This window comes from Leiobunum rupestre, chromosome 3, assembly GCF_980474605.1.
Source record: "Leiobunum rupestre chromosome 3, qqLeiRupe1.1.hap1, whole genome shotgun sequence".
In the NCBI taxonomy this organism is placed as follows: Eukaryota; Metazoa; Arthropoda; class Arachnida; order Opiliones; family Sclerosomatidae; genus Leiobunum; species Leiobunum rupestre.
In genome coordinates, this window is record NC_143386.1 from 19,598,237 (window position 1) to 19,613,637 (window position 15,401).

Here is a 15,401-nt window from a genome sequence, read left to right on the forward strand (position 1 = left end):
AGGCTGCGCAAAGAAACTCGTAGGCTCTTTAATAGGGCTAAGAAGGGGGGTGATTGGGATGCCTATAAACGCACCCTCACCACCTACCACAAGTCTATCCGCGATGCCAAGAAGGCTTCATGGAGAGACTTCTGTGAGAACATAGCGGATGTTCCCAGTACGGCCAAATTAATGAAAATTTTGGCACACGATAATACTAAGCATCTTGACACCATTAAGTTGAAAGATGGTAGTTTTTCCACGTCCGGTAAGGACACTCTGACACATATGTTAGATGTACACTTTCCGGACTCTAAGCTCACTAGCAATGGTAACACTGACAATCGCCCTTTGAGGATCAATCGAACCAAAAGGGAAGATTGGGCAGTGGCGAATAAGGTCGCCACGCATTCCAGACTTATATGGGCTGTAAAGTCATTTAAACCCTATAAGTCCCCGGGACCGGATGGGATTTTTCCTATCCTCTTACAGGAGGGCATTGATATTCTATGCCCTATGCTGCTGAGAATCTACAGGGCTTGTATTGCTCTAGGGCATTTACCTAGCACCTGGAAGCTTTCTCAAGCGATCTTAATACCTAAGCCTGGTAAATCTGATTACCTGGAAGCTAAGGCATTTAGGCCAATTAGTCTTACCTCTTTTCTCCTAAAAATTCTGGAGAAAATGGTGGACAACTACATTAGGGAGGAGGTTCTTTGCAACTCTCCTCTGTCGACTGCGCAGCATGCTTACCAGAAGGGCAGGTCTACTGAGACCGCCCTGCATGGTATCAGCAGCTGCCTGGAAAAAGCAATTGAGCACAAGGAAATTGCGTTAGCAGTTTTTCTTGATATTGAGGGAGCCTTTGATAAGGTCTCCAGCGCAGTTATACTTAAGGCTGCGAAAAGGTTTGGTATCAATGACACATTGTGCCTTTGGATCAAATCTATGTTAACTGACCGAAAAGTGGTATCCTCCTTGCTGGGTGACTCCCTTATGGTCTCCACCAGTCGTGGTTGCCCACAGGGGGGCGTTCTTTCTCCCCTTCTGTGGTGCCTGGTGGTGGATGAACTCGTTCGGAGGTTGAACAGGGGAGGATGCCGCTGTTTCGGTTACGCCGATGATATTGCTATCATCATTACTGGGAAATTCCCGGCAACAGTGAAGGACGTAATGAGGAGGGCCCTAGCATCAGTTGAGAGCTGGTGCAGGGAGGTCAACCTCATGGTTAATCCTAATAAAACTGTCTTGGTTCCTTTTACTCGTAGAAGGATAAAAGGTATGTTTGAGGGTATTTCCTTATTTGGAAAGGACCTAGTGGAGAGCACCGAGGTGAAGTACCTCGGGGTCATCCTGGATAGCAAACTAACATGGAAACCACACCTTGACTACATAGTCAAGAGGGGCAAAATGTTATTTTGGAGAACTAGAAGTGCAGTTAGCAAGACCTGGGGCTTAAGCCCCAGGACTGTGTACTGGCTGTACACCATGATCATCAGACCTATCCTGTCTTATGCAGCTGTGGTCTGGTGGCCAAGGGTTACTTTAAGGACTGTGCAGTTTGATCTGCGCACTCTGCAAAGGCTGGCTTGTGTCGGCATTACAGGAGCCATGAGAACAGCCCCAAGCGCTTCTCTGGAAATACTCCTGAATATGCTTCCTCTGCACCTTTTTATTGAGGAAGCTGCCCTTTTAGGTGCCTATAGGCTTAACCAAAATGGCTGGTGGAAGGCTAATAATTGGGAGCATAGCCACACCAAGCTCTTCCGAGATATGTCCAATCAGATGCCGATTTTAACAATGGGCTCTGATCTGATGGTTACTAAACTCCACTTTAGTAAACCTTTTGAGGTCAACTTCCCTAGCCGTGCGGAGTGGAGTCACTTGACCCTCGGTACCAGAGGAGAGATCGTCTGGTTCACTGATGGGTCTAAGACACACTATGGCACTGGTGCGGGGATGTATTGCCTTACTAATAATTTTGGCTTTTATGAAAGTCTAGGGATACACACTAGTGTATTCCAGGCTGAAATTTTTGCAATTTGCTCCTGTGTTGCTCACTGTTTACATCAGGGGTATCATGGGAAGGTTATCCAGATTTATTCAGATAGCCAGGCTGCTCTTAGAGCTCTCAGCCAGTATAGTATTCTTTCTAAACTGGTTTTTAGCTGCTTAGATCTCCTCTGCACTCTTGGGTTGCACAATAAAGTTCAACTTTGTTGGGTACCTGGGCATAAGGGGCATCTTGGGAATGAAAGGGCCGACGCCTTGGCCAAGGAAGGTGCGAGGGCTGGGTTCATTGGTCCAGAACCTGCTCTCCCCATCTCCCGAGGACTTGTACGTGGCTTAATCTCCAAGTTTATGTCGGATCGTCAACTCAGACAATGGTCTGAAATTGAGGGTCAAAGGCAGCTGGCCAAAGAGTTCACTCTTGGCCCTTCTAGGGAGAGAGCTAGAGAATTACTCTCGCTCTCTAGGTCCAGTATTAGGATTGTTACTGGCCTACTAACAGGTCACTGCCATCTTAACAGACATTTAACGCTTATCGGGGTCAGTGATGACCCGATTTGCAGATCTTGTCTAGCTGAGGAGGAAACTGCCTCACATGTACTCTGTAGCTGCGATTACTATGCAGCCCAGAGGTTTGAGCATTTGGGTATGCATCGGTTGGAGACGTATGACGTCTCTAATATCACGGCCGGGCAGATTTTAAGCTTTATGTCGGCAATAGGACTTATTTAAGTCAACCAGTTTGGGGATGCACAATGGACCTTAGGTCGAAGTGTTTGGCTTGCCACCCCACTCAATAATAATAATAATAATAATAATAATAATAATAAGCTAGAGAGTGAAGGAACAGTTTCTCCCGCTCGGCTATCATGGTAAGAACACGTCATTCAAAATTGTACTATTTAATGTTAATAAATAATTGTATGGAAAAGCTCCAACCCATATGACAAAAATACCATAGCAACGCATTATACTTACCATTAGTGACTGATGAAAATGTATAAACATGACAAACTATTCCAATGAAATACGCAATCTTGTCTAAATAGAGCTTGTAATTAGAATACAGCGAAGCGTTTTTTTCATTAACTATTGCCTTAAAAGTTTTGCACATTACTTCAATTGTATCAATGACCTTTAAAAAAAGTCCGTGTCAATTAAAAAAAACATGATATAAAACTTAGAGTAGCTAAATACTGACTAAATTTCCACTAAGTATTGTTGTTGACAAAGCGTAATCAGCAAACCAACATCGCAAAATTTCCACTTCATGTAATGGTGGCTTTGAAGTAGCACCCAAGGATTTAACGAAGTCATCCCAAACAGAAATATTTAGCCACTGCTTGCCAGTACCTTTTTTAAGAGATTAATTATATTACTTATTAGGATTAGTCCCTTATTTATATATATGTTTAAATCTTGTCCTCTAATTTTCTCCAATGTATGAAAATAAATTCACGAGAAATTGGCTAGCGACAAAAATTTCCCTATTTCTTAGCACAAAAACAAATTAATTTTTAATTAGGTTTGAAAACAGCTAATTAAGCGATATACTGGGCATTAAATTTAATTTTTAGATAAGGTCATAAATAAAGCCTAGATCAAAAAATATTTAATAGCAGTTTCTTGCTAATCCTTAGATATAAGGCTGATAAAATACATGAATAGGTAGAATAGTCCATAATAAAAAGGGACAAAAAATCTAAACCCTAAACGAATTTGAAGAAATTAAAATACAAGTAACTCGTACCAGTAGGTCTTTTTTATTTTTTTTAAATCGGATCTTTAATGATTTCTTAACATTTTAGTCTCTTTTCTTGAGAAATTGATTAACAATTTGGGTGAAGCGGTAATGTAAGCTAAAATTAAAATTAAATTACTACTTAAAGACCCCATATAATTTGGTTTGGAATTGACATGACTAGAGAACCTAATTTTCTACACTTCCATAAATAAACTGAGGTATAACAGGTGATCTAAGTCAATGATTTAAAAAAAAACTTGATTTAAATCGCTGATTTGTACTAGAAGTATATAGTACATCGCTTATGGAAAATGTAACCATCTAAGCTGTATGAGAGTTTCAATTGCTGAAGGAGAATTTCCAACTAATAATTTTTACAAATTTTAAGGAGACTAATTAAGAATAATTAAGGAAAAATAGAAGGGTATTGTAAGGATGTGGTTTTGTCTCAAACTTTAGACAAGCAGCAATGTTAGCAATATACTTCTAAGGTAAATATTAAACCGTTTTTCTTAAAAAAATATGTCAACTAAAAATGAGTCAACTGTTTTTAAACAAAGTCATATAAAACTAATGCATACCTTTCATAATTAAATTTAAAACAGAACCATACAACTGTGGAAAATTATGTTGTAAAAGTAGTTGGAGGTGGTTTCGGTAGACCTAAAAATATGAAACACCTTAAATTAAAATACTTTATTCAAACAAGGCTAATTTGAAGCAAAATTTAAATATGAAAATTTAAAAACTATTCCTTGAATTTTTAAGTAATTGTTTGACCTGTAACTTAGCAGGAGTAAAACGTCAAATAATGAACAAACCAGATTCAAGGTTTGGCCAATAAGAGAGCTCTTGATTGCCAAATTATATGGGTATGTGGAAAATGTTTCGTTCAACGAAGATTCTACACTAAATAACTCCCTCAGTAAACTTGGCGAAAATTCCCATAGTAATCTACTGAATTGCAGTTTTGGCTGAGTTTGAAATTAAATTACTATCCCTAGTTATAAAACAGTCATTTATTATTTATTTATTACATGTTTTAGGTGGATTTGAATTAAAGTAAATCCCCCTAAATTTCCTTAAAAGGGATTAAAATGTGCTGATAATTTAAGTGAATTTGTTACAAAACTGATATTTAAACAATATAACTCACATCTGATACAACTTGCAAATTAGCTTCGGGTTTAAATCCAGTCACAATCAAAGCTTTTTCAATTAAATTGACTAGAGTGTCACATTCAGAGTACGATGGAGAGCTTTCTTTTAGCCAACCAAACAAGTTAAACTAGATTAAAATTAAAAAAAAACATCAGAGTAATCATTTCAGAGTTCTTGTTTAGGAGGCTCCACAGTCTTGAGATAATCAACGATAAAAATAAAGACTGAAATTTGTAGCTGACTTAATTATAACACAGTAATTTTTGTGCAATAAAGCTCATTCTAGTTAGATTACTAGAAGTAAGTGTTGGTTGCACAAAATTTTAAAATTACACTATTTTTAGTTTATTAAAAAGAGCAGATTCAAATATGAGCAATAATAATTTTATAAAAATTGGATTAACAACTAATAATTATGGTTGAAACTAGGTCTTTTAAGAATTTTCTAGACTTTTAAACCTTTGACACCAGGGAGACAAAATATAGCATTGGTTAGCTGCAAAAGCACAGAACCATTGCTTGTCCAATATTTAATTTAATAACTACTTCTAACATTAATCGTAGGATGTGTTAATTTTGGAAATAAATGGTCTTGGTTGCAATAAATAACTTCACCCTTTCACTAACAATTCTTAACAACACAGTAACCCTTACCAAAAAATAAGTTGGATTTCAGTTTGTATTTAGTTTGTATACACATTATTAGTTGATATTGAGTTGGTATTAAGTAGGCTCATTTGTCAGCATATTTCAAGTTACTATTAAAGGGGTAGTAAGTTGTTATTCAGTTGGTAGGAAAATACTGCTTTTGCTAAGTTTATAATTAGTTGGTTTTTAGCAGTCAGGAAATTACATAATATTTTTAAGTTGCTTTTAAGTAATTAAATGTAAATGTTGATTCTGGTTTAGTTGGAAATAAGTGGATTAATAAAGAGGATTTAATTATTTTTAAGTAGGCATTTGTCCCAAATACAAACTGAAAACCAAGTTGAAATACAAGTTGTCCTAAGTGGTTTTTAGCCAACTTATTTTTTGGTAAGGGAAGTATCAGTAGTAGACGTGCTATTGTGAGGAAACAAATGTTTTTAATTTCAGGGAATGAAAGTTTCAAACCCGAAAATAAAGCACATAGAGGACCCTACTAAAAAATAACTTAAATCGTCTTTATTAATCAACTTATTTCCAACTAAACCAGAATCAACTTTTACATTTAACTACTTAAAACCAACTTAAAAATAATATGTAACTTCCTGACTACTAAAAACCAACTAATTACAAACTTAGCAAAAGAAGTATTTTCCTACCAACTGAATAACAACTTATTACCCCTTCAACTAGTAACTTGAAATATGCTGACAACTTGAGCTTACTTAATACCAAGTTAATATCAACTAATAATGTGTATACAAACTAAATACAAACTGAAATCCAACTTATTTTTTGGTAAGGGGAGGAATTCAAAAACAAAATGAACATACTTCGAAGGAAGTCTTAAAAGCCTCAAAATTCTTTAAATTTATTCTATAAATTTTTTGTGCAACCAACAGTTGACCAATATGCAACCCAAACTATTGAAGCAACAATTGTTAATGCATCGATCAAAACAAATAATAAAATAATTACTTTGCTGAGAAGAACAAAAACTGTATGAGCAGTAGATTCAGCTAAATTTCTGACTAGATACTCATATAACTGAACGTAAGTTTCCACAGATACATTTTTTGGGCTAAATAATGGAGCAACAAGACCTGCTAGCCATGGACGGCTTAAAGCAGCCTTGATAAGAGGAAGACACTGATCTTCTTGTCCGAAAATAAATTCCTACAGTAAATGAAATAATTAGAATTAAATGTTAAAACCTTAAATTCCCATTGTCAAAAATAGAAATCAGAAACTAATCGTTTTTTTTTCAGTGGAAATCAACATAGGGTCACTGTCCTGAAAATCTCTAATAGATCAAATTAAAACTTAAAAACGTGAGTGGTTGTTTTCAAAATTTAATATCTTGATTCAAACTGAAGTATGCATTATTATTTTTGACGTCATTTTAATTGATATTGTTCTCAAATTACTTGGTCTCATCAAAATATCAAAATTCATACAGTAATTTCTTCATATGAACTTTTTAGCCCTTTAATATTGTTCTAAAACACTATAGTATCCATTCACAGAAACCTATATAGCTTAGAAAGAGACACTTACTTGTCCCAAAACTTCTAGAGTTGAAGAAAAAAATTGTCTGGTTGGAGGATAGCAATTTGTTGTTTCACCAACTAAGCTCATAATATTATGAAATAGAGCCAATCCCATCTCTCTGAGGCGATTTTTTGAGGTAGTTTGATCAAGCCCATGTTGTCTGTATGACTTTACCAAGGATCTATTACATAGCCAATGATAAATAATCATTGAATAATCATCTGTAGCGAGTATATCTTTGCAAGAGGTCCTCAAGCTAGGATCTTCAACTTTAGTTTCAACATGGATAACCCATAATGTATTATTGACTAGCTGAGGAAGGACTGCGGTCCAAAAGCTTCAAATTGTCAATAAAATGTTTTTAATTCCATGAAGTATCAGTCTTTTATAAAACTTTTAATTATGGATAACCCACGCTTTGTCATGGGTTGAAATTACTGAGAAACTAAAATTTAATTAAATATGCACCCTTTACCAAGATGCCTATCATGCAAATGGTAAAACTAAATGGGAACAATAAAACTTATGGCAGTCAATGGAATTTAGGATAGTAAATTCAAGTCTGAGTAAGTTTTATGCTCAAAGCATTTTATCAGCAACTTACAAATTTAAACAACAGAACAATAATGAAATATATTCTAAACTAGCAGCCACAAGCCTTTTGGATTACCGCTCCCTTATTTGCATATTTTATAACATTATAAGAATTTAACTCTTTTTCATAGTAGTAAATGTCACGTTTCGCACCTATGGCAAACTCTTTATGTGATATTTATTTACTTTTATCAGTGTATGGATACCAGTATGAATATTAAAAATTTACTTACGTAACAGAATTTTGTATATAAACAACTGCACAGCAGACATTACTGGAAGGATGTTGCATTGAATCGTTAATTACACCCACATATGCTCTTCTATTTAATTCAATGTCAGCTTGAGTACGTATGATAGGACGAGCTTCTTTGAACTGAAATGTTTAATTCATGACAGTTGACCAAAAGAGTGAGTTTAAAATAATAAGCAATTAAAAACCTTAAGAGTAATCACAGCAGCTCCATCACATCCCTCGGCTAATCGCTTTTGACAAAACAACCTTTCTATTTTCTAGATAATTTTATGGAACAAAATACAACAAACGATTATATGTAGAAATACAGTAGGTAGATACTTTTCACTTTTTCTGTTCACTCCTTATCTTAAACCAAACTATATATTAATCTGTTCTGGTGTCGAGAATTACTCAATTACTCACACCATTAATTATTGGCCAATGGAAGCTAGGGGATTTGGGCTATAATTTCTACTACTCCTCATAAGTAAGAGAATATTTTACCCTGATTATATTAAAACAAAACAAACTTACTGAAAGACAGAATTTGAGTAAACATACATCAAAGGGCTACTGTAGCTATCCTACTTTAAAATCCCAGAACAGGTGAAAAGTATCCAACTATTAAGTATATTACTAACCTGACAATTTGCATTAATATAAAGATGTGGAAGCAAATTAATGTATTCAGTATCTAAAGCTATATGTTTTGAAAGTCGATTGGAAAAGCCTCTAAAATGAATAAAATGAGTAATTAGATGTAGAATTTTTTGGTACAAACATAAATAACATAAGAGAAAGAATAACAAGAAATTATATTGGTTATTAACAGTTATTCATCGAACAATTGTGTAATCAAAAGTTTCTTTGTTCAGGATAGTTTGATAAGGAAAAAATTTAGAAAAATATTTGAGGTCTTAAATATGTAAATAATAAATTCAGATATGAAACCAGTGTTTACAATAGCCATTATGTTTGAGTTCAATTACTAGTTATTTTCACTACTGAAAGTGTTTCAAGACTCAAATAAGTGCAGTTACTAAGTATGTACAGTTATTGATGAAATTAACAGACTATCACTCATAATTAGATATGGGAATAAGAAAGTACACAATTATGCATATTATGTTACTTATGGTATAAGTATAATAAAGATATAATGATACCTAGCTTGCTCACAAATTGTCCTACAGCCACTTTGTACGGATTCCAAGAATAAATTTTTTGTGTTTAAAATATCACTTGTGGCCTCTAACACAACAGGTTTTAATGAAGGCAACTGAGGTGCAGGAACAGGATCATCATAAGTTTTAAGTCTTTTCAATATACGGTTTAGAGCTTCATAAAAAAAAAAATTTTAAAATATATTTTTAAATGTTTTTTTACTTATATCATGGAGAACGATGCCATTTTGGACGATTTGAAAAGGAAATACGAAAGTAATTATCATAAATCACATAATTTACTTATTTTTCTCGAATCAAACATTTAATTTTCGCATGTGATTAGTTTTAGAAAGCAATAATGAACGGTTGAGCAACGTTTTGACAATATACGCACAACGGTTGGGCAACTTTTTGACATTCATAAGCAATTTCCCATTGATTTTAACGCTATTTTCAAGCTACTTTTGGAAACAATTTTTACACAACTTAAAATCAGGCAACCGTTGGGCCTCAGTTGCGCAACCGTTGGGTCTCGGTTGCGCAACCGTTGGGTCTCGGTTGCGCAACCGTTGCGCAACTGTGGAGCAATATTTCGGTAACTTTTTAACAACCTTTGAAGGCAATTTTTGGAAGATTTAATGCAACAACTTTTTAACGATTATTAGGCTAACGTTTTTCGGTAAGGGGAATGGAACCAAAAAATAAAATTCACAAAATAAGAAAGCATATGGTTTTTGAGTTATAGGCTATGCTTGTGAAAACACACATCCAATACTGATAGCATAAGTGGTTAGTTTATAATAATAATAATAATAATAATAATAATAATAATAATATAACGACGTTTAATGCCATTAAATCCGGAGGGTGGGTTACAATCCATAGGAGGGTGGTGGCAAGCGTGCTACTACATAAGCGTTAGGTAATGTGTTAAGTGTTGTTAATTAGACTGCTTTAATTAAATCTGAAGTCCACCATTCTGAAGGCCATTTTAGAATTGGCTCCCAGTACCAAGTGAACACACGGAAGATAGTAAACTGACACTCTTAAGTGAAACAGTTATAAACTTACCGATATCAAAAACATTCAACTTTTAATAATAATAATCAGCTAGGTTAATACCCAAGGCACCACCTTAGGCCTAAGCCATCAAGCGACTTTTAAAGCCATTAATCCAGGTAGCCGGGTTACAATGTGTAGGAGGTTGGTGGCAAGCCCTTCACGCCACGCGAGCCAACAGCTCCCTACACTAACTATTACCATTAACCTCAACAAGTTTTAATGGAAGGGGAAACCGAAGAACTTGGGGGAAAACCCCTTAATAATATTTAAGGAAAATAAATCTAATGAAACTTAAGATTTCGTTAAGATATAGAAATATTCTTTTACCATTTACGACATGTTTCAATGGTGAAATAAACCAAATAGTACAACCAATAATGTATTCAGGATAACAGAGAATATATGCAACCACAGCTATTGCATTTTTATGTTTCCTGGATGATGTTATCCTTCTCCACAGAGAGCTTCAGAACCAACTACGGGGAAGTATCTTCTCTTACAGGGAAGAGGGGGAATCAATACATGGGCAAAGGTGTGCGGTTTTTGAAAGTGAAACAAGAGACAAACACGGTGCCACCCACATCTCTGTTCACCCAAATACATTCTTGGTAATACTAATAACAGTGGCAAAGCCCGAAAATCATATCCCTGCTGCCTCACAAAATGTATGGTTGCATGCACAATTTCATTTGTGTGGGTCCCCCCCCCCCCCCCAATCCTGGTTTCACCACTGACTCATAACAATAATTGATAGCACTCCAATCATGCACCCCATGATTCTACTATGCATTTGAAGTGTTTTAAAAATAAAATATACTATAAAAACTAACCCAGTGTTTCATTTTTCTGTCCATATCGAAGAGGAACTACTACAACCCTCCTTTGAGAGAGCCAATTTTTTTCCACTTCAGAAATCCCAGAACCAATTGCATCTAAATCCAGTAGGTCAAGCCACAGTTCCTAAAATTATACGAAGTATAAAATATAAGGCATAAAAAGCATAGCAGAATCCCCTTTAAAATAATAATTTTCACACTAAACGGGGAGGAGCGCATACTAGTATTAGGTGGTATAGAAATAGAAATTTAACTAATAGAAAACTTTTTAATTTATATTCCCTTTAATTACAACTAATTTGTAGGTTGCTCGTAGGCGTAGCTTATTTTCCTTGTCATGGTATTGAGTTTATGTTGGCCATGCCATTAAGATGCCCATGGTTGTCACATGCTGGATAATGTGGTGTTGTACTTTGAGATCTGTGACGCATAATAATGTTTTAAAGCTGGGATTAGCTACGAAGTATGCAGCGTAAAATATATAAAAATAATTTGGCAAAATTGCACTACAGCGGCCTCATGTAATTTCGTGGTTTTTTTTGGTGGAGAATGTAGCACTTGACGCGTAGATTACGAAACTAATTTTTTTTGGGCCGCAAATGATAATTAAATTAATTAACTTAATGTTAAAAATGTACTAATTTTAGGGAATTACCGTGTTTTTGTATTTTTGGGTGGCGGAGAATGTAGCACTTGACGCGTAGATTACGAAACTAATTTTTTTGGGCCGTAAATGATAATTAAATTAATTAACTTAATGTTAAAAATGTACTAATTTTAGGGAATTACCGTGGTTTTGTATTTTTGGGTGGCGGAGAATGTAGCACTTGACGCGTAGATTACGAAACTAATTTTTTTGGGCCGTAAATGATAATTAAATTAATTAAATTAATGTTAAAAATGTACTAATTTTAGGGAATTACCGTGGTTTTGTATTTTTGGGTGGCGGAGAATGTAGCACTTGACGCGTTGATTACGAAACTTTTGTTTTTGGGTCGAAAATGATAATTAAATTAATTAACTTAATGTTAAAAAGTTAGTAGAGTGGAAACCTAAACAAACAGTAACAAGCCGTGGTGTAGGCGACAACCCGACGAAGATAATTACTTCCAAAACACGTAAAAGACGTTACTAAACTCCCCGTATTGGAGCCTGACGGCGCCGCGCACTCGCTTCGCTCAAGCGCTGGGGGCGCGCAGCGCCTCCCCAACCCCATACTAAAAAAAGCGATGGGCCATCTATAACGCGACCTAGAGGACAGTACCAAGCCTTACGCATCAAGTATATACTTTCAATCTCAACCAGAAACAAAGTGGCCCAATAATAGAAAACACCGAGAAAATGAACAAAAACTGTAAAAGATTTGATAAAGTACGGGAATATCACTTTGTGGCCCAAAAATACAAAACACCGAGAAAATGAACAAAAACTGTAACTGATTTTATATAAAAAGGGAATATCACGTGGAATTCATTAGGACACCGAAACTGTGTTGCCGGCGAACACACGACGGAAATAAGTACAACAAAACACGTGCAAATGCCCAAAAATTAGAAATTTAAAATTACATTAAAAAATTAAATAATCATTTGCGGCCAAAATAAAAATTACCCTCGGCATCTACGTGACAAGGTCTATCAGGCGCAACCAAAATTAATATAAAATTCAATGAAAATGATAAATTTTTTAAATTAAAAAAATTAAGTTAAACAATTAAATAATCATTTGCGGCCAAAATAAAAATTACCCTCGACATCTCCGTGACAATGTCTATCAGGCGCAACCAAAATTAATATAAAATTCAATGAAAATGAGAAATTTTTAAAATTAAAAAAATTAAGTTAAACAATTAAATAATCATTTGCGGCCAAAATAAAAAATACCCTCGACATCTACGTGACAAGGTCTATCAGGCCGCTGTACTACACTTCACCCTAAAATTTTCATTGACATAAATACTAATAATACATCAAAATGCAGAGTGAGACAAATACCTTAGAATCTTGAAGAACATCTTTCAAACGATTTACACAATACTGAGGTGGAAAGGCAGACAAGTTTAAATTGGGATCATGAAGCCTAGGCTCTCCAATCCAAAGGCTGAAGGCACGAAAAATCCTAAAAACATTTGGAATTGAGTTTAGAATTCAGATAATTATTAAACCATAAATTCTCAGCCTATATGCTGTTGTAATCTGATATTTTGTTTCTTAATTACCCTGATGGAACATGCGAGTATTTTAAGCTTCTTCAAATTATGGGCTTAATTAGTCACTTTACAAAAAAGACAGCACCACAAGTTCTACTAACAGATGGATTTTGGCAGATGTTACGAAAAAGCATCTGCCTAGCATATGAAACTCCATCAGCTTAAGGGCTTATGACATTGACAACTAGGTTACTTTGCTTATAATGTTAGCTGAAAAGGTTAATTATAAATAATTATATTTGAACATTCAACAGAGATCAGTTTGTTGTAACTAAAAGATGAAAACTTTCAGAAACCAACAATTTTAAAAATTAAATTATATTTATAAAATCAGATAAGTGCAGCTTATAGGGTGAAATTATGGAAACATTTAAATCATATTTTGAATTTACTCAGTCAATTTGTAATAGTGGTTTTTCTTCTTTTCCAAAGTAGTTGCTATTTTTTGTCTTTCACCGTTACTCCTATCATCTGTTACAAAAACACACATTAAATAACTTCTGCTTAATTAAACGTACACCACACATACCATCATCAATATTGGAACTAAACAATTTTTCCAAGTCATCATTTGCATTTTTAAAGAGAGTGTAGTACTGATCAGCCGATTCAATTAATTTCTTTTTTATCTTTTTTAACAGTGGAAGGTGATAATCTCCATCAAAAAACTTAAATCCAACACTGCCTCTTGGGGCATTGCTGAAAGAATTATGTTAAAAATTAGAAAGATGAAATTGATCGGACACGTGGGTATCTTTAAGACTTTGTAGGAGAAAACACAACTCAGACCCGGGGTTTGTATGAATATGTTTTATGTTTTACCATTGTGAATGTTTAGACACATGTAAGGTGATAATTTAAGTGATATGTAAATATTTGGTCACTGACCTACCACCACCAGTGGGCGTTATTGTAGCAATCAGACAGTCTAGACTAATCTCTCTATTTAGTCAGTCTTGGTCCAGCTTTTCTAATGAAAAGTTTGAGATTATGTTATTTATTGTACATATGTTTTATATATAACTCGCAATTGTCAGTTTTAATATGATAATTTAACCAATTAAATGATGTTTATTTAAAGTAAAATTTAGCGTTTTTATTTCCAATCTACAACAAGTGGTTGCGGAGCGTGGTTTCCTACAATGTGGTGCTATTTTTTCGAACATTGGACATAAAAAAAATCGTCCAACATCAAAACAAAACACTTCAAGGCTTTAAAATTAAACGCGTCTCACGTGACTACTAACGTATATATACGTTAGTAAAAACCAAAAAATAAGTTGGATTTTAGTTGGTATTTAGTTGGTATACACATTTAAGTTGACGTTAAGTTGGTTTTAAGTAGGCTCAAGTGGTCAGAATATTTCAATAAACTAGTTAAAGGGGTAATAAGTTGTTATTAAGTTGATGGAAAAATACTTTTTTCTTTAAGTTGATAATTAGTTGGTTTTTAGTGGTTAGAAAATTACACATTTGTAATTTGGTTTGAAGTAGGTTTTAAGTTGGTATTTGTTCCAAATACCAACTTAAAAGTATTTCCTAGACCACTTAATTTTTGGTAAGGGTAATTACATCCAAAAATTTAAAAACTGGTAGGGTAAACAGTAATATATAAGTGTATACAGGGGGTTTTGAATTGCTCTGACTGGGCATTTTTTTAAAGAAACTGCAAGAGGTAGAGTATTATTTCTAGTGTGGGATCGCTTTAAATGCAAAATTTCAGAAAAATCGGAAATAATTTCGGGTTTTTGTAAAAAATATTTTTTCACCGGTAAGTGCTAGAAAAAACGTTTCAATGAGAAAGAAAGAAAATGTTCAAAGAAATTGGTTTCATCGGAAAATAACACTTTCACGAAGATATGAGCTGATGAAAAAAACAAGCTGTCCATAGGAGCCAATTGCCTTCACATTTTTGTACATAAGTGAAAGAAATCACGTTAAAAGATTAAATTCCTTAAAACAATTTACCAAAACGCCAATTTAGGCCTACAGTAGGCCAACTACGCACAAAGGTCAAGTTTTCAATTAGTATTTAATGTTATTAAATATTTTTGTTTTCAACCATTCCCTAACGTTTAATGAGTCTAATCAACATGCCACTAAATTATTCTTGTGATCAGCATGCTTTTATGGTTGCCTTATTGGGTGAAGTGTACTACAGCGGCCTCATCGAATTTGATATTAATTTTGGTTGCGCCTGATAGAC

At 34.5% G+C, this 15,401-nt stretch overlaps 1 protein-coding gene across 2 annotated transcripts in view; it reads right to left on the reverse strand.

Annotated features, from left to right (window-relative positions):
- Epg5 (ectopic P-granules autophagy protein 5) overlaps positions 1–15,401 on the reverse strand; it is a 92,922-nt gene that overhangs the window by 38,939 nt on the left and 38,582 nt on the right. For both annotated transcript variants that reach the window (XM_090167901.1, XM_090167900.1), the window contains 14 exons: positions 13,725–13,894; positions 13,588–13,666; positions 12,981–13,104; positions 10,981–11,110; positions 9,089–9,260; positions 8,564–8,654; positions 8,126–8,197; positions 7,918–8,060; positions 7,097–7,271; positions 6,518–6,715; positions 4,890–5,021; positions 4,315–4,396; positions 3,191–3,342; positions 2,968–3,124 (listed from right to left, as the gene is read on the reverse strand). In XM_090167901.1, the coding sequence (XP_090024027.1) occupies positions 2,968–3,124; positions 3,191–3,342; positions 4,315–4,396; positions 4,890–5,021; positions 6,518–6,715; positions 7,097–7,271; positions 7,918–8,060; positions 8,126–8,197; positions 8,564–8,654; positions 9,089–9,260; positions 10,981–11,110; positions 12,981–13,104; positions 13,588–13,666; positions 13,725–13,894 (1,877 nt within the window). The remainder of the gene's footprint in view (positions 1–2,967; positions 3,125–3,190; positions 3,343–4,314; positions 4,397–4,889; positions 5,022–6,517; positions 6,716–7,096; positions 7,272–7,917; positions 8,061–8,125; positions 8,198–8,563; positions 8,655–9,088; positions 9,261–10,980; positions 11,111–12,980; positions 13,105–13,587; positions 13,667–13,724; positions 13,895–15,401) is intronic.